The sequence below is a fragment of the Calonectris borealis genome, chromosome 1 (genome assembly GCF_964195595.1).
Source record: "Calonectris borealis chromosome 1, bCalBor7.hap1.2, whole genome shotgun sequence".
Taxonomy (NCBI): domain Eukaryota; kingdom Metazoa; phylum Chordata; class Aves; order Procellariiformes; family Procellariidae; genus Calonectris; species Calonectris borealis.
Window position 1 is genome coordinate 216,060,973 of NC_134312.1, and position 25,758 is coordinate 216,086,730.

At 41.5% G+C, this 25,758-nt stretch overlaps 1 protein-coding gene across 1 annotated transcript in view; it reads left to right on the plus strand.

Moving 5' to 3' along the window:
* TENM4 (teneurin transmembrane protein 4) overlaps positions 1-25,758 on the plus strand; it is a 354,979-nt gene that overhangs the window by 204,524 nt on the left and 124,697 nt on the right. The window contains exons 12-13 of the mRNA XM_075143906.1: positions 336-536; positions 19,026-19,211. Coding sequence (XP_075000007.1) covers positions 336-536; positions 19,026-19,211 — 387 coding nt within the window. The remainder of the gene's footprint in view (positions 1-335; positions 537-19,025; positions 19,212-25,758) is intronic.

The following is a 25,758-nucleotide window of genomic DNA, read 5'->3' on the forward strand; positions in this document are numbered from 1 at the left end:
GAATAAATGGAGGCACAATATGTGTGCAAGAGAATATTATTCTTATTCTATTCTTAATTGATATTAGCCTGTTCTTACTAGAAAGATCATTTATTAGTGTAGGCCTGGATAAAAGAATGGATTTAATCATTAAATTTTTCTCTGTTTTTCATGTAAGTGCTTTATGTCTCACTGTGTTTTTGGGCCACTATCTTCTTTCATGAAGCATCTGTTTTGTGCACAACGGGACTTCGCTTTCTGCCTGGAGCCCTGGGATACTATATAAGCCTGAAAGCTTTTTTCCTGAAATTCCCATTTGCTTTCCCTGTCTGCTTCCTCTTCCTTCTCGCATGTAGTGGACTGTATGGATCCTACCTGCTCGGGACGAGGTGTGTGCGTGCGAGGAGAATGTCACTGTTCGGTTGGCTGGGGAGGAACAAACTGTGAGACCCCAAGAGCCACTTGTCTGGACCAATGCTCTGGTCACGGGACCTTCCTCCCAGATACTGGACTCTGCAGCTGCGATCCCAACTGGACTGGACATGATTGCTCAATCGGTAATGTCATCAGTGACTTACTATTGTTTTTTATTTTATTTAAACTTTGTAAAATATTCAGACTTAGATCTGCAAAAACAGTGCTACAAATGTGTTCCAGTAAAGCACATGTAGGGCATGACTGGAAACAGAAATGCTGTAGCTCAACTACATAAATAATTCTGCTTCCATTGCTGAGCATAGAGTAATATAATAAATAACCCCATTAAAGCCACCTAGGCTTGCTATTGTTCATTATATTGCTATGAATGTAATTGATGGTCTACACATAACTGCTTGTTCTGGTGTTAGTTCTTGATGTATCCCAGTAGCCACCAAAGGGTCTGTTTTGGTTTTTAGGAGATGACTAAATATTCTTTAGGTGACTGTAAACAAGAAGGAAGAAGTGGCAATCCTTCAGGTCTCATTTCCCTTCTGAATTCAAAGACTGTGCTTTTCTAGGCTCAGCTAGAGGAGGATGAGTGTCTGTCGTGGTTTAACCCCAGCTGGCAACTAAGCCCCACCCAGCCGCTCGCTCACTCCCCCCCGGTGGGCTGGGGGAGAGAATTGGAAGGGTAAAAGTGAGAAAACTCGTGGGTTGAGATAAAGACAGTTTAACAGGGAAAGCAAAAGCTGCGCGCACAAGCAAAGCAAAACAAGGAATTCATTCGCTGCTTCCCATCGGCAGGCAGGTGTTCAGCCATCTCCAGGAAAGCAGGGCTCCATCACGCCTAACGGTTACTTGGGAAGACAAACGCCATCACTCTGAACATCCCTCCCTTCCTTCTTCTTCCCCCAGCCTTATAAGCGAAGCGTGACATCATATGGTATGGAATACCCTGTTGGCCAGCTGGGCCAGCTGTCCCGGCTATGCTCCCTGCCAACCTCTGAAGAGTCCTTGGCTAGCAGGGTACTTAGCAACAACTGAAAACATCAGTGTGTTCTCAACATTCTTCTCAAACTAAATCCAAAACACAGCACTATAAACACTGGAAAGAAAATTACCTCTATCCCAGCCGAAACCAGGACACTGTCACATAAGGTTCATATTAAAAGAATGTAAGCACTGTCCTCTATCAGGTAAAAAATAAGTTTACTGAATAGAAGTATTTAATAGTATAAACACCTACCAAGAAGACAGATTTTTATGGGCAGTTTTGTGTAGAGGTGTGGAACTGTGACCTTCGTTCATTCCTCAGCTGAATGGGCATCTTGCTCAAAATCTGCATCAGGTATCTGAAATGAAGGCTAAAGAAAAACTGTCCAGGAGCCTTTTCTTTTCTTCCAAATGCAATTAGCTTTTAGAGCCACACTGAAAGATGCTCTAGTACATTAAATAGTGAGAACCTATGGAACATTAGTCTTTTGGCTTTTGTGCTGTATATTGTGCACACAAACAAGAGACCACAGCAATAACAACTTCTTTACCTTACACAGCTGGGGTGGAACTAGGCCAAATATCCAGGGCAGCTCAGTATAGGCAATGAAATGAAATGAATTTTCAACAAAGTGACAAAAAGAAATCCTATTAGGAGACTGGATATAGGAGAAAAATTACATAAACAACATTTTCACTGAGGAATTACTATCATGTAAAGAAAATCAGGTTAACTGCTTGCACGTATTTTAAGAAAGTAACTTCCAAGGATGGGGCAAACTGAATAAACTGGTACAAAGGATATAAAAAGAAAACCTTTTCAACAATCATCATTTAGGTTAAATGTTAGAAAGCTTGTCATAAAGTAAAATTGACTGGGCTGAAGAATAAGCAAAAGAGGAGGCCTACTTGCCTGGGGCTAAAACTGGGTTGATCAAAACTTTTGCAGATGTAGGGAGGGAAGCTATCCTGCATTGATAGGAGGATAAATTTGGTGTCAGGCTTTTCCTTTCCCCATATTAACATCTTCAATTCCATACTCTGTGAGTTCATTTATAAGACCATCATAAGGAGAAAGGTAGTAGTGTATTTCTAGTGATTTTGTAGTGTAGTTCATAATTGAGTCATTATTCTGAGTTTATATGGAGGTTTGGGGATTGCAGGGATGGATTTGGAAAAATGTTCTTTTCTACACGCAAACAGAATTCACTTTCCCTTTGTTAACCTGCAGGGTCATGTACAGATGATTTATAAGCTTTCCTTATACTGCTTTTATAAATCCATCTAGTGCAAACTTTCTTTGGCAGTGTGAGGTTATTTGAGACAAACTTGAGCATCATTCCAAGACCTTTTTCCTCACCGAGCTGCTTGTAACATTCAGGTTATTGTGCCTCACAGCTAAAATCACAGCTAAGGTGATTTGTAAACTTCCATTTCTAACCCGGACCTTTCCACTGAATTGATGACTTGATTTGAAAGACAGATTTACTCACAGGATGTGTGGTACTCTTCTTGCATGATTAAAATAGAGTGAGCAAGCGTGTTAGTACACGTAACAACACACTGCCCACCCCAGTGGGGTGGAGGTTCTGTAGAAGGCACTAAAGGGGCCAGATTTTTATTGTCCTATAAAACAGGACCAAACAGAACAGAAGAATTATTAAGTGAAAGAATTAGTACTTGCATAAATCAACCTCAGTTCAGCAAAGCAGTTAGGACTGTGTTCAGTCCCAGTGAAATCTATAGGACTGTGCCTGTGTAGGCTAGTGCCAAGGACAGACCCTTTCGTAAACCACATTGAGAAGCAGACCCTGAGAACAGCATAATCATCTGGAAACCCAGAATAAGATACAAGGAAGCACAGTGGGTTTTCCAGGTCTTAACACCTTGAAGTCAAGACTAATACCTATACGAAATGCTGTATGCTGTATACATTTAGAAGGTATCAGTCAGTATGGAAGCAGCTAGGTGAAAGTCTGTGGATTGTCATATGTAGAAAGTAAAACTAGACTGTCTTTGAATCTCAGACTCAGTCTTTCAGCTAAGTAAATAGATTTTACCTGCCTTTAGCAGGAATCTTAGAGGAACACAGATTGCTGGATAAAACCCTTAGTTTTCACACATAATATTGCAGAGATTTCTGTTTCCTGTTTATATTATCTTTTTTTCATTCCACTTAGCCTGTGTCTTTATAGACACAAGAGTAATTTCTTGTGAATTCTACTCTGCACTGCATTGTAGGAAGAAGTAACGATATGGGGGTTTTTTTTGCTTTGTGTGTGTGCCCACTGCCAGTATACCTTGATACAGGGCTGCTGCCATACTACCTCAGATTTTTCACTCTGGAAAAATACTTCTTGAACATGCTTCACCCTTTCATGCAAGGGACAGTTTCTTGGGATCTCCTTTCCCTCAATATGCACTTCTTTTTTGGTAGATTCCCAAATATAAAAAAAAGTCTTTTAGAGAAAAGTGCAGAGGTAAGTCCAGAAATAACCTGTACTGAGCAGCAAAAGTGGCATTTTGATTTCTCCATGGGAGAATTAAATTCCTTCCCTTTTGCATCTTAGTACTGTTGCACAAGCAAATACAAAAAGGTCCTTTATAACCCAGTTCAGCTAAAAAGTCCAAGGCAATACTTAGTACAAGAAAGATAATTAAGGAACCACTCATCCTAACTCCTTTTCTCCAGGGTCTGCCATCACAGATCCTCTGTATCCCAGGCTTTTGGCATGCTATCTCCCTTCACCTCTTAATGAGCCTTAGCAAAGGACTTCATTCTCCAAGTTCTGGCAACTAATGAAGCCATTATATGGTAGCTCTCTTAACCTCTTATTGTCTGAGTATAGTGGGAAGAAGGAAATGGCCTGTGCTGCAACATGAAACAGAACTTAGTATGTGATATAGTCTCACTCTTGACCCATTTAAACCGGACCAAGTATTTCTGGCTAATCAAGAGGCAACAAACCACATACCGTAAGACATATTTGCTGAGTGCAGTGAAATAAATAGGTGAGTTAGCTTATCTACATTTGGGGAATGCACCATTTCCCAGAGGGATCTCACTGATGCGTCAGTACAATCCCAGGCCCATCAAAACAGTATTATGCTTGGATGCAAAATCATTCTTAAAGGAATTAAGTTATCTGGTGTTGTCCTTCACTCTCCTCAAATTTAAATCAGTTATTTTCACACTGTTCTCTGGTTGGTAGTTGACATTTTGACATGCGTGATATTCACTAGAATCATCAGAAAGTTGATTGTACAAAGCAGCAATAGAAATTACGTTCTCTGTGTAATAAGTGTACTGACTTTTTCTGGGCAGTTGGCAGTGGTTGTACATTGACGTGCATACAGATAAGGATTCCTTCTCAATCACTCATTCGTAATGACTCACTTTATGCATGGTTGACATCCAGTGCAGTATCTCAGACCCTTAAAAGTATACTGGAGAAGAGCAGTAATAGGAATAGTACTTTGTACATGGTGGTCCTAAATTGGCAGTGAAGATATAAAATCATGGGCTGTACATTTAATAAGACTTGGGGACTGGAAGCTGGGTCTTAGTAAAGAAGTTAGAAGTTTTTCTTCACATTTTGAAAAAGCTAAGAGAGCGTGCCTGGCCAGAGACTGAGGCTGAGCTTGCATGACCATATCTCATGAAACCTAGTAGTTTGGTCTTATTCATAGCTTTTCTCACCACTTCTGCTGCTAACAGTGTTTTCTGAGGGTATGTCATTTGACTTTATGACTGCCCTTTTCACCCCCTGTGACAAGGAGCAAATACTGCTTCCAGTGACTTGTTGCCAAACTTTGTTACTAAGGTCTATGATCACAAAGGTATTTAGGCATTTGAGATTTACCTTAAGCAAATGCAGATTATCTAACTTTACTACAGTGTTGCGGAGAACTTCTTCTCAACTTCTGAGACATCCCACTTGTCTAGAGCTGTCTATTGAAAAGATACCTTAAGTTCCTAAATTTCTTCTGTCCAAAGGGATGCCAAAGTTGAGGACAGGGGTTTCATGCCCTGAACCTTAATGTTCTAAAGCACAGAGTGCCTGTCGTTTCGGACAGGAACAGAGTTTGAGACCATCCATCTCCTTGGCATTTCCTGCTCTGGAGCACTCATCCTGGCCACGCTTACTCTAGAAATGTTTTACAAGTCTTTAGTGGACAGAAAAAAAAAATGGTTTTGGATTAATGCCCAGTTCCACGCCATACCCTCCTGCTTTTAGGCTTCCCATGACATTACCAATTTAGTGGGACAGTTGTCCTGGAGAAGAGAAACCTCTGCAGAGGACTGTTCAGATTTTAGATAAGTGGAAATCCTTGAAAAAGAGCTCAATTGATTCCTCATCGATTCAGCTGCCTTCTTATTCATGTTACTTTAGAGCAGTCTGGGTTTCAGCTTCTGGAGATCCTCAGTTGTGCCAACTGTAGAAGGCTCAGCAGGCATCATGATCACAGATTCCTCAGGAGAGAGGCAATTACAGAACGTAGCATTTAACATAAAAAATAGGAACCCCCCTCTTAGCCTGTGTGATTGGTTAAAAACAGCTTAGGAGGGGCTTCAGACTGCCATGTAGTGATCACAATACTTGCAGATATGCCTAGATACACCTGGCTCCAAGCACAGTGGGGAAATAGCGTGGGTATCCATAGGGCTAGCAGACAACCGGGTATTTACCCACCGGTTGTAAAACAGTCCTCCGTGGCTTTACTGCTTTTGGTAGGCTGAGAAGCCGGATTTAAAATAAAACTAGCATGGTGTGTGTATCCATGTCTCTGATTGCGGGGAAGCCATATTCTTATAAATTATTGCACAGCACATTGAAGTCAATGTTTGCTTTGTAGGAGAATGGGTCAATTCAAGTCGATTCACAAACAATGATTAGATTTAAGATTCTGTATCAGCTAATGGTAATGACTGAATTTTTTAGTACCAATTTAGTTGTGTAAATTAACAATGGAGAAAGTCTTTCAGATAGCACCCAACAGAGTTCCCCACCACAAAGTTGTACAGTTCACTGAAACAGGCATATTTTCTGTATTCCAATTAGTAGATAAGGAGACCAAGAAGAATGAACTTTTAAAGAGGAAAGCTAGAGCAAATGCACCTTTACCTTTCAATGTCTTTTTTCAACAGGAATTGTGCAGGAGATTATTGCACACACACAGACACACACAGACACACACAGAAACACGGTTCTCATATACCTTACCAGACAACATCATATCCTATTGGTCAAACAGCACCAGAATTAACACAACATGTGTGATAAAAATTTATTTCCTTGGGCTTATTGGTGTCAACCTTACAAAACAAAATCTCCTGTTAAATTCATGTCATGTCTAAGACCACCAAGACAAAAATACATCCTTGGAAAATGTTCATATAATTCCTCCTTTAAACCATCATTTTTTTCATTAAGGGGTAAAAATGTCTCTGTAAAAGATGGATATTACATCAGCTGTCACATGATACAGACTTCTACCTTACTACAGACTAGGGCCCTCTTTAATGCCTAAGAAATCACCGATTTGTCTTTTTCTTAGCTTTAAAACACATGGGCAAGAAAAAGAGAACTAAACCTCAGGATACAACACCTGAAACTGATAAACATCCATATATTTTAGATCTTAATGACTTAAGCAGAAGATATTGGGCACAGCTATGTAATCAAATGCCACTTTAAATGATCTTCCTTCAGCTTGTCACTTGTTCGTCTCACTACCCTTGCAGTGTAGTGAGAAACATTAGTCTGGGGCAATTGAAATTATGGGAGCACATGGTCTTCAAAGTTAGGCTTCAGAAGATACCATGAAAATCTGTTCTGGCTCAATACTAAAATTGCAAACCCACTGCTGAAGGCCTTACCTTGGTCCTTTAACAGTCGTTGAAGGCCAGGAAATGTTTTGTACCAGCAGGGATTTCATCCTCAGCCTTGCAGAACCATAACATGCTGATTTGTGAACTTGTGATCTTTCCCATTTTAGTTGCGTGGAGAGAAGTAATTTTTCTCTCTAAGGGAATAAAGTATGTGCAGCCCAGTGCTGTTACACAAGGCTATCACAGGCTCTGCCTGGCAGATATCTGCTTTGTGAATTGTGAAGGAGTAAGTGAATCCAGAGAATCAACAGTGTTAACCTATCATTGTACGAAACATAAAATTTTTGATGTAATTGGGTTTGTGAGTACAGATTTTAGCCTACCCATTGCCAAGATGAACTTATCCTTTGAAGTCTTCTAAGCTTTTTATTAAAAATGCAATAAAAGACTAAAACCAGCCAAAACATTTGAAATAAAAGTATTCAGGAAGGCTTTCATTTGAATACCCTTTTACTCCCTTTCCCTTTGTTTATTGAAAATATGTATAAGGAGACCCTGGTGTGGTGGGAAAAAAGGCAGTAGGTGAGATGGGCTGTAGTTATTTTTGTTGGGAGTCCAAATCTTCAAAAGCCCAAATATCTTTGTGGTCAGCAGATGAAAAGGACATGCTAAAGGGAGGGAGAGAACTCCCAGTAAGATAGAAAATACAACTTATGTTTCAAATATGGATTCCTACTTACAATCTGATAGTTGAGCAATTGTCTTAGCACATTCCCCTGGCCAACCAGAGATCCATCAAACTTCTTTCAGCTTTGGGATGTGTTTAGGATCTTACTTTTAGCCAACTCTCTGTTTGCAGCAGTCTATGCAGTCTTGGTCAGATACAATGACCAAGGGAGACATTGAAGGAACTGAAAACTTGCGTTGTAGCTGTCGTTTCAAACTTGGCCAAAACCAGTGGAAACGGTGATATCATCAGTCTGGCTCTGACCATTAGATCACAAAATGTTTGGTCTGATTAGGTCATGTCTCAGGCTGAGAATAGTGTATGTCCAGTGGTGTAACAAGCAATCCCTGGTCTTCACTGACCTTAGGCATACTGTGGTGAGTAAAGCTGCTTTCTCTCATATCAGTTGTACCAGCATCAGTGCAAATTTATGGACCGCCTCAAAGGGCAATGGGTAGACTATTCCTTTCCCTACTTGTTTTCTACAACAATTAGGGCTAATTCCCAGCATGCCAATTTTAGTTCAGCATTCTTCCCTATCTCCACATGTGACCTCAGCAGTCACACCACGAGCTCAAAAGTTCTTTTTGTTTGGATCAATTATGCCTTGTGTTGTGGACTTTTCTGACTGAAAATGGCAGTGATGTACTGGACTCTGCGGTTCATGTTAACTTGGCTAATTTGAAGAATAGATATTTCACAGCACCACAACAAGCTGTTAAATTCCATGGTTAAAACAGGCTACCGTTAAAATAGGGTTTTGAGGATGGCTAAGCAATTAGTATGTTTGCTTGTATCACTGAAAACTTATGAGTCTCAGATGACCAAATTTTGGCTTATTCTCTGACTTTGCTTTTGAAAGAAGGAGCTGTAGAGTCCTGACAGTTTCTGGACTTACATCATGCCAACATGGGGGCTGGTCATAATTTAGCCCCTTCTCTACAATAGAATATCTATCATGAAGTTGCTGCTTTTTTAAACAATATTAAGTCACTTCTTTGACACAGTAAATGTAATCCAGCTGTCACTGAGGACAAAACTACTGTCCTGCAAGAGTCATGTGAACTGGTTCTTCAAGTTCTTTTGGAGATAAAACCAGTTGATCAAGCCAGCTGAGAACCTGAAACGTTATAGTCACTGCGTGGAATAGGTCATGCTCGTAAAACCGTAGGAATCAGTGTATATTTCTGCAGGCTTAGAATTGCTCTATGGCAGTTGTACAGCTTTTGAACTGAAGATATATGGCGTTCAATAAGTTAGGCCAATCAGTTTGTAACCAACTCACAGAAGACTGTGTAGACATCCTCTTAGTTTTGTGAGTCTACACCTCGGCTTCTGACTATTCCCTCTTTTAACCAGAATACTGCAGGAATATCAGCAGTGAGTAGTCAGGCTCTGCCTGTGATCTACCTTGATTAGGCTGGATCAAGACTGTCCTCTCATACCTCACTCATTTGGCTCAGCAAAGATGGTCGTAGGTTCCTTGTCATGGCTTCTCCACTTGCATCCAGTCAATTCCATGCTTTTGTTGGTGGATAGCTCCTGCGACTGTGACCTTACACTCTGACCCGACTGGAGCTCATCATGATCAGAGCTTCTGCAAAGGTTTATTGGATGTTTTCAACTTCATCAAATCATGTTTCATTCCAATTTAGAATGGCTGAGATTAAATAATAGGGAAAATAATCTGGGAGTCAGTAAAACAGAATAACATAAAAAATGAGCAAGCAAAAATAATCTAAAACCAGTGATTGTCATAGAGTGAATCAGTGTCTATTGAAGGCCAGAAATCCATGATTTAATAAGCTGTCTGAAGTGGATGCACTGGATTTAGTACAGCCTCCCTGCCCCCTTCCAAGTTGCAAGGTATTCGTACTCTACAAACTACCATCACAATTTGCACTAATGAGCACCTTTCTAATGATCTTGACAGGTGAAAGTTTGAAAGGGCTTTGGAGAGAGCTTTGCTTCTTTTCCATAAAGGTGATCCTTCCAGACTGGTGTTGAGGCATACGGGCAGCACAGCAGACACAAAGTTTTCGGAGCAGCTGCTGCTGCATCCCATTTGTGTGGATAGACAGACATCTAACTTCCGAATATGTCAGCCCAGCACGTTTCGTACATGTTCTGTGTCTCCTTTTGAAAAAGATTAATAACAATGAAATTTCTAAATTCCTTGGTGAAATGTTGTCTGAAGAAAAAGGAAATCATGTTGGGACTGTCTGTATAGTAGTGCCGAGCTCTGAATAAGGGAATCCCAGGCAAATCTAGCTTGTGATTACTTCAGCACACACATTTGTAAATGCTCTGTTGAATTTATTCTAGACAAAACCAAACTATACAGAATTGGAAAAGAAATTAGTTCTTTTAAATGACTGTAAACGTGAGCAAAAGGCTTTTCTACTGTCAAATTATCTCCTCCTTATGGACACAGAGAGGAAATTAAAATTAGTCCAGAGAAGAATCCCTGTTAGGAACTTCATTTAATACATTAGGAATTGTTTCTTCTCTGGGAAGCTTTAACTCACATCCCAGAAAGCATAGAGATCCAATTAAGCATCAAAGAGAAAAACATAATCCTGCACTTTGGGATATTTATTTTTATTCAACAAATCTCAGCTCCCAGACTGAAGTCCATCAATACCTGGCATTTCATGTCCTGCTATTCAACAGCAAGAGACAGTTTGAAATAAAGTTCAGAATAATAAATAAAGGGAAGATTGACACAAGTACAAAAGTAAATCACAGCTATAGAGGAGATGCTTTAGACACAATGTGATGGTCAGTCGCTAGCATTTAAGGCAAGGATCAAAATAGGGTATAAATATTGTAGAAACCAGAGACTGATAAAAGGCAGCAGACCAGTTTAATGGAATTTCATCTCACAGAGTTATAGCTTTTCAGACAGGAGCTGGAAAACCTTTATGCAAATATGAAGCAAGCCGAAATTGCACTTATAAGTGAGATTTTTTTTAACAGACATCCCAGCTGTACCACTGTACGTTGTGCAGCTGCACAGATTGGGTAGGAGCTATGATCCATTACCACGGGGATTGCTAATGATGGCTCCTGTTCTTACTGTTACTATTTCTATCAAGAACTCCCAAGAGTCCCGTTGTGCTAGGTGCTGTATGTTTACAGAGTAAGAAGCTCAGTCTTGGAGGACAGACATACATCAGTTGAAGTATATTACTATACCAAACTCATTCGTTACTCATTTTAGAGATGGAAGGTGCGTTTCAGGGCAGTTATGGGACAGATCTCCTGGATCTGCTCAGCACCAGGCAAGCAGCTACTCTGTGGACTCTTCATCTCCAAGTTAGGCAGCTCAGAGCTGCCTAGATTCCTGATTTGAATCTCCAGAGACAGATGAGACCTAGAAGAGAATTTGCAGAAGCCTTTCAGTTAAACACAAAGCTGCTTATGCAAGCAAAGAACTAAATACCAGGAGGAAAATGGGGGAAAGTGCTGAAGTGGGGCTAATCTTTTGCGTCTAGCTGAGGGCCAGAGATGGGTGCTTTCTTTTATTAGGGATTTCCACCAACCCTTCCCCTAGAGATAGACAGCTAAGCCAGCTCAATCGCTTAGCGTAAAAATTCTCTCCTCTTCTGTCATGCACATGTTTTATGCCTCTTTTGTGCATACCCAGTCTTTTCTGCAAGTGCAGAGTTGTCCCTTCTGCACATGTATTGAAGAGCTGTACTCAGTCCACCTTCTGCAGAGCCTGGCCAGAACCAGCATTTAGGCCAACTCAGGTATCCTCGTTAGGGTCACGCTATAATGCGGGAGATGCATTCCCCAGTGCAGGCACTCCAGGATGCTCCTCAGGGCTTCAGGTTCAGAAGGTGAAAACTCAGGTGTCCTGGGTCACGTTTCAAAACCATCGCTGAAGGTCAGTGTTCTTCCTGATGAGGGATGATAGCAAAGCTGATGTATTCATTTTCAGTTCTGGAGAGCATCTTTCAGTCTTGATTTCCTCATCCATGGAAAGAAAAGAAATAACTGTTACCTTTCAGACATATTCAGTTTGCTGAGCTATGTAAAATGCATTGAGATCCTTGAGTGGAGTGGACATTCATCTCAGTACCAGAAGTTTAATTACTCATAAAAGCAAACAGGTTTTATATTTATTGACATAAATAATAATTATTATTTCTACATTAGTAATATTTACATAATTGATGTATATTTTAAAAATAGGTAAACAGATTATTTATATAAAGGCATTAAATTATGCAGACTTTGCTTTTAGGACATGATCTCTGAAGGAAAAAACACATGACCTTCAGTTAGTGACACGGAGACAAGTTGCACAACCATTCCCCAGCTGCTACTGAAACGGGATGGTTCTCGGAGGATTTCATGCTACAAATTTGTTACTGGCAAGGACAGAAAATTTAGACCTCTCCTTTCACGTTTTGTCTTGCTCCATAGTTTGAACTTTTCCTTATAACATTTGTAAAAAGGATAGTTTTAAAAGCTAATGAGCTTTATGTCTTCTTCAGTTCCAGCAGAGGAGTTCATATGTCACTACAGAGTTCTCAAATCACATAAATGAGAGTTTCATAACACTGCAAAATGCGTTTCATTATGAAGAATGTATTTAGTACTTCACTGCAATCTAAATCAAGCCGATCATGAACCTTCTGGTTTTTCTATCCATATCTTTATATTAGATGCTTTTCCCAGATATTCCTCATAACTTGCCTTCTAAAGCAAATGCAGTTTGTGAAAACAAGGCTTAGCTCCTCACCAAACTCAGCCTTTTAGCTCTGTGTAGTGCCTCCCTCCTGTGCTTCTTTTCTGGAAAAATCTGTCTGAGGCTGGAAATTGCCTCAGATGAGCCAACTTGAAATGGGAAAATCCCAGTTAAGACAGATTTTTAATTATTAAATTTTCTATTAATATTCTGAAGGTCAGTGGAACGGCCCCAGTTTTCAGGAAGCTCTGAGCAATTTCACCTGATCTTATATTTTAGCACTAAATCCATATTTATTAAAGGATTTAGCAGTCAGGTCAGAAGCAGCTAAACCTCTGATTCTGCATCACATGAATGCTAAAGAAAAATTTTCATCGTCATTGCTCTTCTCTAAGCTGGAAAGCTTTAAACTGTTGTCAAGCCAATTTTAGGATTTTGAGGGGATAGCGGTAAACATGTAAAAATGGATTTTTGCCATAAATGAAGCACAAATTGACATCATTATCCCTTTCCCAACCCAATTCTTTAATGTAATGTGAAAATAATATGAAATTCTGGATTATGCCACTTCCTGTGTTGGAAGCTACAGAGTCTGTTATATCAATTAAAAAGGGCCATGAACAAAGCATTACACTGGTGGCTGGTGTTTGATAGGTTTCTTTTCCCACTTTTCTTCTGAAATATCAAAGGCAACATAGCAGACTTTTTATTCTTAAGGGGACAGATTTGGGTCAGGTTTTAGCAGGATATGCAAAAAAAAAAAAAAGAAAGAAAGAAAGAATCAGGTACAAGGTTTTTATTTGTGTGAGTAATTGCTTTAGTATTCTTACTTCTGAAGTGGATTGTGACCTCATTACACCTGGCACAGTGCAAATGCAGAACAAAAAGGGTAATCTTGGCCTCAGATAGCTGAGATTCTTAAGCATTAAGTGAACAACAACAGACAGAGACATGCTGATGGAGGTAGAATGAAATTACAGTACAATTTTCATCAATGCAATACAGAGAAGTTAAGGCATATCAGCAGCCACTGTCAAGATTTTGGGTAGGTTTCAAGGTGGATTAGGATTTTTAAGAGAGCCTTGAGGAATTCTGAGGCAGCCTTTACAGACCAGAGAGAAATCTCTCTCCCAATCGTGAGGGGATAATGAGAAAAAAAAGCCATTTTTCTAAAAACTAACCAGCAGGCAGTTGCGGCTAGCCCCATGGGCTGGTTCCTGGTGAGGGGTGAGCAGCTATGGAATAGTGAGCAGGTCCTGAAACTGAAGATGAGTCATTTCTTTTTTGATTATTTGCATGAAAAATAACCAGAATCCTGTTGGAATGGCATTATCCTTTTCTAAGGATAATGTTTATGATACACCTGAGACCCCTGGGTGAACCACCCAAAACTCAACAGTGCCTTGAGCACAGTCTGCTCCAGAAGTTCTCCATAAAGAGGTTTCAGGTGAATCGTCCTCTGGAGCTACCTGTCTTTCCTCCTTGACCCACAGAGGGCAACTAGGCTCAATTTAGTTCTTCAGGTAAGAGTGTGACATAAGGTGAGGTGAAATCCAGGAAATGGAAGACACCAACGCTAGACAGTAACATGGCAAAAATCCAGATGGTAGAGTAGAAATGAACTTGATTCCTTAGATAAAACCCTGCATCCATGAGTCAATTACCATCCATCGTTGCCCTCTGATAAGTGCAAGTGTTGGGGAGCAAAATACAGGGTGTTGCTCAAAGTCCAGGTATTTCCCACAGAGGTGCATGGACTGATTGTAGCTTTTGAGGACAGTAAGCCTCATATTTGCTCTTAGAACTGGGCACCAGATTTGCTCAGAAGATCCCCTTCTTTCAAGGAACTACAGGCAGCTTTGAGAGCAGCACGGCAAGATGAAGTAAAACACAATACACCTCTAGGAAAGGATAAGGAATGGCTAAGCTGTTCATACAAACAGTGGAAGAGATTAAAGATGAAAGGAAATATTTATTCACCTTTTGGGAACAGCTGGTGTGAAAATATTTAACAGGCAGGTCTTTCATGCACAAACACAGCGTTCTAACTAAGCTTAAATAGGCAGGAGCAATATAGTGCAGCTGGCCAGTCTATGAATACTGTAATAGGAGAATTAAAAGCTTTCCTTCTCATTTACTCACGCAGCTCAGATGGTAGCTAATCATGTCCTCTAATTTTAACAACAGAATTGGGAAATGTACCAAAAAAAATACATTCTTGTAATAAGAACAGAGGTGGCAAATTCTGTCCTTGGGACTGACTGACAAAAAAACGATTCACCTGCTCTTTTCTGTAAATCAACCTTAGTCGTCTTGAGCGGCCCGAAAAGACCTGTATTTAAGTGGAAACTTAATCTGCAATCTATTTTGATGATTTCTTTGAGTGCCACCAGAAAAATAAAAGCTACTCTGACTATTTAATCACCCATTAGAAATCTGTGAGCATTTAAGAGCGCCATGTTATGAAGGGCCAGGGCGTACTGCAGGATGTGTGTTGTAAGGCTATTTAAATTGTGTGGTTCCCATCTATCTTTAAACTGGCAGCTAAATGGAAGATTTAGATTTGAGAGTTCCTGGCTCCTGGTTCCCTGTCAGAAATAATTAAACTACGTTTTAGGGAGACTGTCGTAAGTAGTTTGCTTCACAAGTGTTTTTCACAGCTGAGGGTCTTTATTACAGCTCTTGGGGCCTGGGAATCCAAACTGCCTTATATATCCATTATATATGAATTATACATTCATAACCTGGAGCCTGCGCTCTCCTGCGTGCGTGGGTGGTGGTATGGCTGGGGCCTCAGCTGGGTGGGAGATGAAACCCAAAATGTTCCCAGTGTTCCCGTTCTGGGTTAGCCTAAGATTTGTTTGGTTTAGATCATTCAGTGCGTGTCCCTGGCCCGCCTGTGCAAAACTGTTCCTTGGCAGCATGTGGTCTGGGAAATATCGCAGTCGAGATTAAATGTCCCAGTGGGTTTTCCATCCCTTTTCGTAGGAATGACTCCACAGAGATTCTGCCTTTCAGAAAGTGCTTTTTTTCCTCTCTTCACCATTTCTGAATGTCACTCCATTATCCTAGTTTCATACCTTTAAATAACTCCAAGAAGGCTTCTGACGATCACTCAAAATAGCTTCCTTTTGTCTCTGCTTTTTTTTCCTGCACCACCAACCTGTAGATGTCTGACCTACTGTCATTTCCCTGACTTATCGACAGGACACAAGGCTGGATATCAGGATATCTAGGAGGTTCTGTGCCCGTCACAGAGTTCACGTGAACCTGTAGACCCATCACTTTACTTCTTTATGCCTTGTTTACTTTATCTGTCAAAAGAGAAATAACATCTTAATATAAAAAAATGACCACTGGTACTCAGTCAGACTCACTAATATTCTCAAACCAAAGATAAAATATTAAGAAAATAATAGTAAAGTCCTTAAGATGTTCACATGGACTTTGGAGTCACAAGGGGCTGAGTCCTCCAAGATGCCATTTTTCCTGTCCATCACTGGAGATATTTGACTCTTTGGAATTTCAGAGCTTCACAGTCAGCAGTGGAGGTTATTTGCAGTGCACGTCACTGGGCTTGAGGATACCGGTGCTATCCCCAATTTAAAAATGGGGCCCTGAAGGTCAAAGCTGGGGAACGGGACATAATGAACACATGAAGTAACCGAGCTGGCATTCTCTGGATCGCTTGGTGAACTGGGAGCAAGAAAAATTACATGTCATTTAGTATTCTGAGGTGCAAAGTTCAACACATATGAATAAAGAATGTAAAGCAATAACCACAAGAGTTGTTGCAGTTCAACACTAAAGTAGCCCGATGGTGAAAGACTGCTGGGAAGCACCAGAGGCTACAACAATACTTTTCTAGTTTGGGCTTAAATACCAGCAGTGTCAGACTTTGTACTTTCTCAATGCATTTTCTTCTCAGCTTGCTGAAATTTTAGTACCATAAATCTAGCTTTTTATTTTCTATCTGCTGTTTCATTTATCCTGCCTCAGACTTTGTTCATTACATCAGCCAAGGAGAGCTAATTTTTTTCTTTTTTTTTGTTAGTGCAGCTTTATTGCTACATTAGCTAACTTGCAGGTCCTGCGTGTTCACATACCATCCTGGCCGGCCCACGCTCCATTGCAGTGCTGTCTGGCAATTGAGGAAGGGGTAGAAAACACACACGGCTGGGCTCCAGCCCTTTAGCAAGTCGATAATTGCCCATCCCTTCTGTTCATAACAGGCACTGTAGTATGATATTACCTCCCTCGCATCTAGGAGCTGTGAAAATCTATGTCTCAATGCCAGATGCAAAATAAAAACTTCTGACAGCAACTCAAGAGTCCTTCCTCAGCCATGTCTTAAGTGATAGGGTAACTTCTACTGACTTCCAATAAAGCTTACATTAGATTCTGTTACATTCAGGCAGCAACTAGAAGTAAGCACTGAGCTGTAGTAAGCAGGAGCTAAATATTGTATTCTTGTCACGCTTGGAAAATGAGGTGTTTTCTAGACATGCAAAGCATTACTATTATTACTATCATAGTTACCACTGTCTAAAGAGCTCTCTGACCCTTGGAGACAAGAGTCCATTTCAGTGTAAGGGGCTGAAGACCTTCCAGCTCTCTCCTATGATGCAAAACCTTCCTCCTGGCGTTGAAGTGGATGTTCCAGCCCCACGTCAGGAGCGTATCAAAAGTCCCTGGACAGCCTAAGCTTCCTGTTACTGGTGGTATTAATTAGCAAAAAACTAAAGGCAACTTAAGTAAGGCTGAATTTCAGTCAGGTGTGATGTTAATGCAGGCTGAGTAGTTTTGAATATTTTATGTGCAGCCAGTGACCCGTAGTAAATGTCTTGTATAATACCAGTCGCCCCTCCACCACAAGCCTTGATGCCTGAATCCTGCACTTAATATGCTCAGAAGTGCAAAGAGAGGCACTGGAGATGGGCTGGTGTCTGAGATATTCATTTTGGGGTGCATATCTGGGGGAAGAGAGAGAAAATGTGCTCTGCAGAGTACCCTGGTACCCCTTTCTAGGCTTCCAGCCCAGCCCTGCTCAGCATTTCTTCTGTTCACATCTTCTTTCCACTCTCCCCGAAGGGAACTGTGTCCCTACCCTGTAAAATCTATAAAATGGCTCAGTCAAGCAGAAGGCTTGAGTCCGAAACATTTGGGAAAGTTTGATCCAATTTAGATGCACCGGGCAGAAGTCGGAGAGGGGGGGTAAGACAGATAGTCTGAAATATAGTCTGAATTGCCTCTCCTCTGATTGAGGAGAGTGCAGTTATGGTTTATGAGAGATCGAAAGTGAGCAGTCAGGTGGTGAGCCTGCAGAAGAAGAAATAGATTCATTTCTTTTCACTTCAGTATAACACCACATCTGTATTCGTTTTTATTTTTTTCCTTGAAATCAGTCCTGTATAGTAATGGCGGTAACAGGTATTTTAACACCTGACTTGTGGGTACCTGTTATCCACCAAGCCTCAATTTTTCCAGACAAATACAGTGCCGATGAAAACATGAAGTCTCCCAAATTCATGCCAAGGGCATGCCAGGTTTTAGTCAAAAGCCTTGTGCTGGGCCGAAATATTATGCATCTCTGTGTCCTCAGGCCTACTGGGGCTGACGGAGGGTGGGAAGGCCAGCACCTCTGAAAAGCCAATATCCTTTAGCTCTTCTCTTTTTTGGAGGTAAGTACCGAAATGCCCAGCTGTGACTCCATGCTCCCATTAACTCCAGTAAGACTTGGGAACAAGCACCATCCTATCGTCAACTCCAGTGCATGTAGCTCACAAAAAGAGCATGGTGGTATCTCCGAATGCCTGAGAGGGGATTTTTAATGGGGTGGTAGGAGAACAGAGACATAGCAGATGTGCAGACTCAGTAGAAATAGAAATATTCTGTATTAATTTTAAAGAGATAAGAAGAGTTTTAATGAATCCCATCCCCAGAACCGTGGGTTAACAAGGCATAAACAGGCTGTGCCAGCACTTAACTTTAGCATCAGTAGGTTATCAGCACGTTGTTTCCACACTTAACCAGATTTTAATTAAATGTGACTTTTGTTCTGCTTATTGGAAGAGCCTTCCCCTTCGGATTTGGTGATCACAAAAGCTTGAGGAGTGCAAGAGAATTAGAAAGCAAATATAAGGATCGATCACACCAGACTTCTGCAATCCATGTCCGTCTCTTTTTTGTAATATACTTATTAGATTCTTATTGTCAGGAAGGATTAGTGTTATGAGCTCCTGGAATTCCTTTCGTTGTCCTGTAAGGCGAGGTAGTGAAGTGTGGCTGCTTTTCTTAACAATAACACTCTGGATTTTCCCCCTTCTCTCTTCTCTCCACCCATATCCCCTCCTCTCTTCTCTCCTCTCCCACAGAGATTTGTGCAGCGGACTGCGGAGGACATGGCATTTGTGTCGGAGGCACCTGCCGCTGCGAGGAGGGATGGATGGGCACGGCCTGTGATCAGCGAGCGTGTCACCCACGCTGCAATGAGCATGGGACATGCCGGGACGGCAAGTGTGAATGCAGCCCGGGCTGGAACGGAGAGCACTGCACTATTGGTAGGGAGAAAGAAAAACCGACTACTTTTAAGAGAATAATTGATGATCAGGGAGGAGAAAAGGCGCATGCTTAATTGAATATGTGTGACTTAGTGTAGCATGAGCACCTTTGTTCTTGGATTTCAAGTTCTGACATCATACATTTTCATGTGGGAACAAGACAAAATGTCCTTTCATTTGTTGATGACATGGCTATATATATTTTTCATTATCAGACGTGAAGTACACCTATGTGGTGTTTGATCTCAAAGAGACAAGCTGCCAAATGACAGCTAGATGCTTTTAAAAACAATCCACTTTGCCTCTCTCGACAGGTCTTTCTGTGGCCTCCAAGACTTCTCTCTACTATGGCGACAGCATTTTCAGAAACATGCATCTGATTTAAAGTTTTCTTTCCTTTTATTTGCTCCATTATTTGCACTGCCACTTTGCTTGCCAGTATAAAAGAGAAAACAGCAGTCAGATGACTTCTGGCTGGTATTTAACTCTGTCTTGCTTCTCCCTTGTCTGCTCTGCTACCTTTCTAACCATTTCATTTCCCTCTTTCTTTGGCTCTGTATTCCTCATGCACCTGGCACTTATCTTGAGCTCTCAGTGTCATGTCTATTATTATTATTAATAAAGCGCCACCAATATGCCGAAATCATGCAAAGAGGAGCAGTTTTAATGTTAAACAATTTGCAGCATCATTAATGAACTGGCTTGGCTTTACCTTCCTCCTTCATCTCACTTAACTCCTTGATGCATTTTCCCTTCTTCTTTTTTTCTGACTGTCATCGTTCTACCAGTTTAGTCCCCATTCTGTAGTCATACTATAAAATCGGTAGCATTAAACTCCCCAGATACCGTTTATTATACATTAATGGAAAACTAAATTAGTGAATCCAGTTCTGCTCTCAATAACGCCTGTGTGGACCTGAAGAAAATTAGCTGACTTTAGAAGAGTTGTTCCAGCGTGAGAATTCTCCTCCAGTCATTTTGTTTTAATCAGCTTCTTTTAAAGATAAGAAAATTTACCTCTATGTTACTTTCATTATGCCATGATACATATAAATCACACTACATCAAAATTAATCACTAGCAGTACCTGGGCAAATGTCAGCATAGTTATCCGTGTGGATTATCAACTTAGTTATATGCAGACACCACTTTTTTTGCTTGAACACCAGGTAAGTTTGCACACACAAAGACAGACAGGGAATGAAGCCTGATCACAATATTTTAATTCCAGCATTAGGGTAATGGTACAAACTATATCTGTGGCTCAATTCTACTTATCATTTATTTATGCTAATGTCACCCTACCACATTATGGTCTCCACATGCATCCCCTAATGAAAAATATCTAGCTCTTAAAACTTCCTCTGTCTCATTAGACATTACATTCTACTTTCTTTTCTATGTTCCTAGCAGCTTTCATTTCTTTTCATGAGGAAGGGATTGAAGAAAAAAAATCTTTCTTAAATGACTTTAAAATGAAAAGAGAGCAGTCCTGTGTTAATTGGAATCCTGTGTTTCTATAATATTATTTTATAGCCTTGTGTTCAAGTACTTTGATTTGGAAAGCAACACAGATTCATGAAAGGGTTTTAAAAGAAAAAAAAAATGTTCAGCAAAAGGCCCCAAATCCAGGGGACAATTTTATATGAAAGTCATTTATGCACAAAAAAAGCCTGATTCATACCCTCAGTGCCATTTTATTAGTTCTGCTGCAAAACCAAAATGCCACTAGTCCGGTATATAATATTTCTCCACACAGCTGATATGCCTGGACTCTTTTTGAACATCAAGCTTTTATCTTTCATGATAATTAAACCTACCCCATTATTTGTAGTACTCCTCACTCTAAGTATAAAGAGTCCATGTTATCGTGCCAGCACCGCAATGCAGTCAGCATCGAGATTTTACTGGTGCACACTATCATTTTGTGTGGTGCTACCTTCCTATTGCAGTGTTGCCTTGGTTTAGGAATCATTCTTTAATACTTAGAGTGCTGGAGCAATTCTGTTTCTTTTCACTTTCCCCCCTCCTCATCTTCTTGCATGGTGATTTAGCAACAAATTTGTACATAGTCTCATGCCTCTGAAGCTATAAACCGTATTTCCTACAGAATATTTCATTGATAAATGTGTAGAATGTAAAGGAGATGTGGCAAAGTCATAAATATCCAAGAAAATTGAATAGCTTTAGAAGGAGTAATAAGCTAGTTACATTGGCACAGATGAAAGGACATTGACTTGGAATTACATTAAGTATGTGGAAAGCATTCCCCTTGTCCTTGTGTAATTTCCCTGCATGGCAACTTGTTCTGTTGACAGTAAATCCGTATATGTCTGTGTCATGGCCCGGTTTGCTTTAGCACTGACAAGCATAAAACCCCATTGCTGAAGTGATGCTTTAACAATATTGCCATGTGTGCAGGTAACATGGTAGAAATGGATGAAACAAGTAAAGGACACTTCTTCCATTTCCTGTTGAGCATGTTTGAGAGTGAGAAACCCTTTTGTTTTGTAGGTCATAGGAGGCTCTTTCTTACGGTGTTCAAGGGAACTCTGCTCCCAGTGGATTAATTTTGTTTGCTCATACAAAGAGTCGTGTTACCAAATATACTAGCTTGATTGCTCACATTCAGAGATTTCATTAGAGGAACCCCAGTTAATTCCCAACCAGGAAATTGATGCAGAAGCTTGCATTCATCATCCTAATTCAGCAAACTTAGCGCATCCTGGAAAAGAGTAGAGCAGAAAGTTGATTATATAACTGCAGGAATCCTGAAACCTAGCAGAATGGTTCAATCGATTTACTCTAATTTCTTAAAGGAAAAAAAAAAAACAACGTGACAACAGCCACAATGCAAGACTCTTGTTATGGGCTTTCCAGTCCAAATTTGCCCCCAGTTAGAAACATTGCAAGAATTCAACTTTCCTCTATTCTGGCCCAAACCACATCCAGGGACCATGGTGGGTTTTAGGAGTGTTGAGTTTAAAGGTGAAATAAACCCGTTTACTGTGGGCTCTGAAAGGCCAAATTACAAGTCAGCTCTGTGGTAGGCTGCTCTATGGGGCCGATTCACAGGTGCCACCACAGAAAATTTCCTGGGTTTAATAAACAACTCCAGAAATTTCCCAGGGCCGTAACAGCCTGGCCTCAAATTTAATACAGTTGATGGTATGGCCTGGCTAGTGCCCCAGGTGCTGTGCGTCCCACATCAGAGATGCCGAAGGAGACTTCACTCTTCCTACGTGGGCCTTGCACTGAGATTATATCTGATATGTGAATCTCTGTATGATATTTTACTAGAAACAAGCTTTAATCCTTTGATTCATATTAGGGTTATTTAGAAAAATAATGGCAGAGAGGGCTTCCCCGTGTGGTAGAGTTGGGATGTTCATCATCCTTGAACATCGTGGACACAAGACCAAAGCTATCACTGTGAGTTCGGTTGCTGCACCTGAATACTACAGGGTCTCTAGAGCACTGAAGGCACCAGCAGTTAGCTCTCCAAACACCTAGCAGGATTTTCAAAGCACCTCAGTGCCTAATTCCCATTGATCTCTACAAAAGCTTAACTCCTTTTGAAAATCTGGTCCTGGCACGTACTGGTGATGTATGCTATCACAAGTGCCTAGACGGACAGGCAGACAGCCCGTCCCACACGGGCTTCTGCTTATGGCACCATTGGGATGGTTTTTGTTTTACTTAGCAAAACTCTGATTTTTGAGAAGTCTGCCCCTTTAAGTTTGCCTTTCATCAGCCTTCCTGCATAAATAATCACACATGTCCTGAGTAGCCGGGGTTGTAATCAGTGCCTCTCGGTTTCTGCTGAAGCAGCTGGAATCCAGACAAGGCACGCTACAGGTGGATCCCGGTCTCTTTTCCCCAGCTTTCTAACACATCACTTGTGCCATTTAAATCCACGGAGCGGCTCGATCCATATGCAGCCCAACATAAAATAAGCCCACCAGTGTCTGGAGAAGGTCCTTGCTACCCTCAGCCCAACAGAGCAGATGATAGCTAGCCCTCTGCAGCACTCAGGCGTGTCCGCAGCAGAAGCTGAGCTGTGTTTGACCCTCTGGCACCCACCCGGTCTGGTTGGGATGGGTGCCTTTGGGCAAGAGCAGGCCATGGTTATAGCAGTCAGTGGAAAATATGTGCTTTGTTCTGACGTGATTTTGCATCAAGCTGAAGGTAATCTGGCCTTAAGTAGTTTGGCAGCATATTTGACAGCAAATAGGAAGCACAGATGAACTTGAGAGACAGGCTTTCTCCCTGCCCCTGTGCTTCTTGTGCTGTCACTGATTCAGCAATGAAGGGCTACTTTCTCCTCTCCTTCAAATTTATGTGATCTCAGTTTAACTCCAGTGATTTCACTGAGGCCCTGTCCACTTCACCCCATGGGGAAGATAAAGAGAAAAAGAATATTTGGAAAATTAAGAAGGAGAGCGTGCTGGGGAAGAAGTCCTACCGGAAGACCTGCCCCTAGCATCTCTCACTTCTCTCTTCCTTCCCTCCCTCTCTATGAGCCAAGAGAAGTGCTCATGTGATCCTTCCCAATGTGTTTCAGACAAAACAAACCAAGTTAGCTCAGGCTGGTGAAATGAGAGGGCTTTCAGACTGAAAAATGCTTACATGAGCTCCCCTTGTAGCAGATCTGAGGGACAGTGGCTTCCAGGAGGGGGGTGGTGACATGGGGCTGAGTGCGGTGCCTTCGGGAGCAGAGGACACCTTAGAAAAGTAGCTTTTCTTCTGAGCCCCTACATGCTTCCTCAGCATGTCCCACATGCCCACATGGTTTCCAAAGGAGTGTCTGTAGGTAAGATGATATGATGCAGGACTAGGGAAATTATTGTCTCCCTGTACTTGGCACTGGTGAGGCCACACCTCGAATACTGTGTTCAGTTTTGGGCCCCTCACTACAAGAAGGACATTGAGGTGCTGGAAGTGTCCAGAGAAAGGCAACGAAGCTGGTGAAGGGCCTGGAGCACAAGTCTGATGAGGAACGGCTGAGGGAACTGGGGTTGTTTAGCCTGGAGAAGAGGAGGCTGAGGGGAGACCTCATCGTGCTCTACAACTGCCTGAAAGGAGGTTGTAGCGAGGTGGGGGTTGGTCTCTTCTCCCAAGTAACAGCGATAGGACAAGAGGAAATGGCCTCAAGTTGTGCCAGGGGAGGTTTAGATTGGATATTGGGAAAAATTTCTTCCCCGAAAGGGTTGTCAAGCCTTGGAACAGGCTGCCCAGGAAAGTGGTTGAGTCACCATCCCTGGACGTATTTAAAGCCGTGTAGATGTGGCACTTAGGGACATGGTTTAGTGGTGGACTCGGCAGTGTTAGGTTAACAGTTGGACTTGATGATCTTAAAGGTCTTTTCCAACCGAAACGATTCTGTGATTCTATAATTCTATGTTTTAATGCCAGAAGTATAGCATGGGAATGAGACTATACAGGTTTAGAGAAGAGAGATTCATGCTACCATGGAATGTTCCCATAGAAGGCCTCCATTGTTTTCAAATTACAAGAAAACATTGACACATAACTGACATATGGTTGGCATTGGCAACTGCCTCCACTGCCACCATCTGCACGATGACTGCTGCCTGAATTTACAGGCTGGGCTGCTCTGGATGTCAAAATCCAAGAGACACGTTCCCAGGCTTCAGCCACCGTCCAAGTGGATGGTGATGCCGTGCTTCCCGCATCACTACCCCTGCACCAGGATGATTAGTTAATCTCATTCCCAAGCCTCATAACTGCCCCACACTAGGTTAGATCTGATCGTCCCAGCCCTCTCCACTTATTTACAATAGTGCTTCGATGGATCCATTAGATTCACAGGATGGAAAGATAATTCCTGCAAGGGCTGTGACCTCTCAGGTGGGCGGTCTGTGTGAACGAACCTGAAACTAAAACCTCTTCAAAAGGGTACCAGGACACAACTGAGAGAGAGATTGCAGGGAGCAGACAAGAGAACAAAGGAAAGAACATTTAAGCAGGTAATGAAAGAGAGAAATGCAAGACTCGGAGCCTCTTGCTTATTAATAAAGACCAGCTGCTGCTAGGACAGAGAGTGCCGCCTGCTGGCGTGCGCAAGGGCTCTCCGAGGCAGGACTCCTGGCTTCTGCTCGCGTCTTTGCCACCAACTTTCTGTTTGACCCCAGAAAATCAATTAGAAGATGGTTTTCCAAATTAATGTTCCATGGGAATTGGGCACATGACTGCTCCCACTACATCTATAACTTTCTTTTTTTTTCTTTAGCCCTCCTTGGAATGAGTATATTAATACTTACCTATCTGGTAGAGCTGCCGTGAGGTTAATTTAATATTTGTAAAGTAATTTGATCTGGGGCTAGAGGATGCTGTATAAATGCCATGTATTACCATTAAGAAGATCCAGGGAAAAGCCTCTCCCAGTCTGGTAAGGTCACAGAACTGTGCCTCTTTGTGCGGAAAAGCGTAAGACAATCTGTGAGGTGGAGCACTTTCAGATGACTCTGTTTTTCCTGATGAAAAGAAAAGCAGTCAGTAAAACAGAGGTAGACTGTTGCAAATG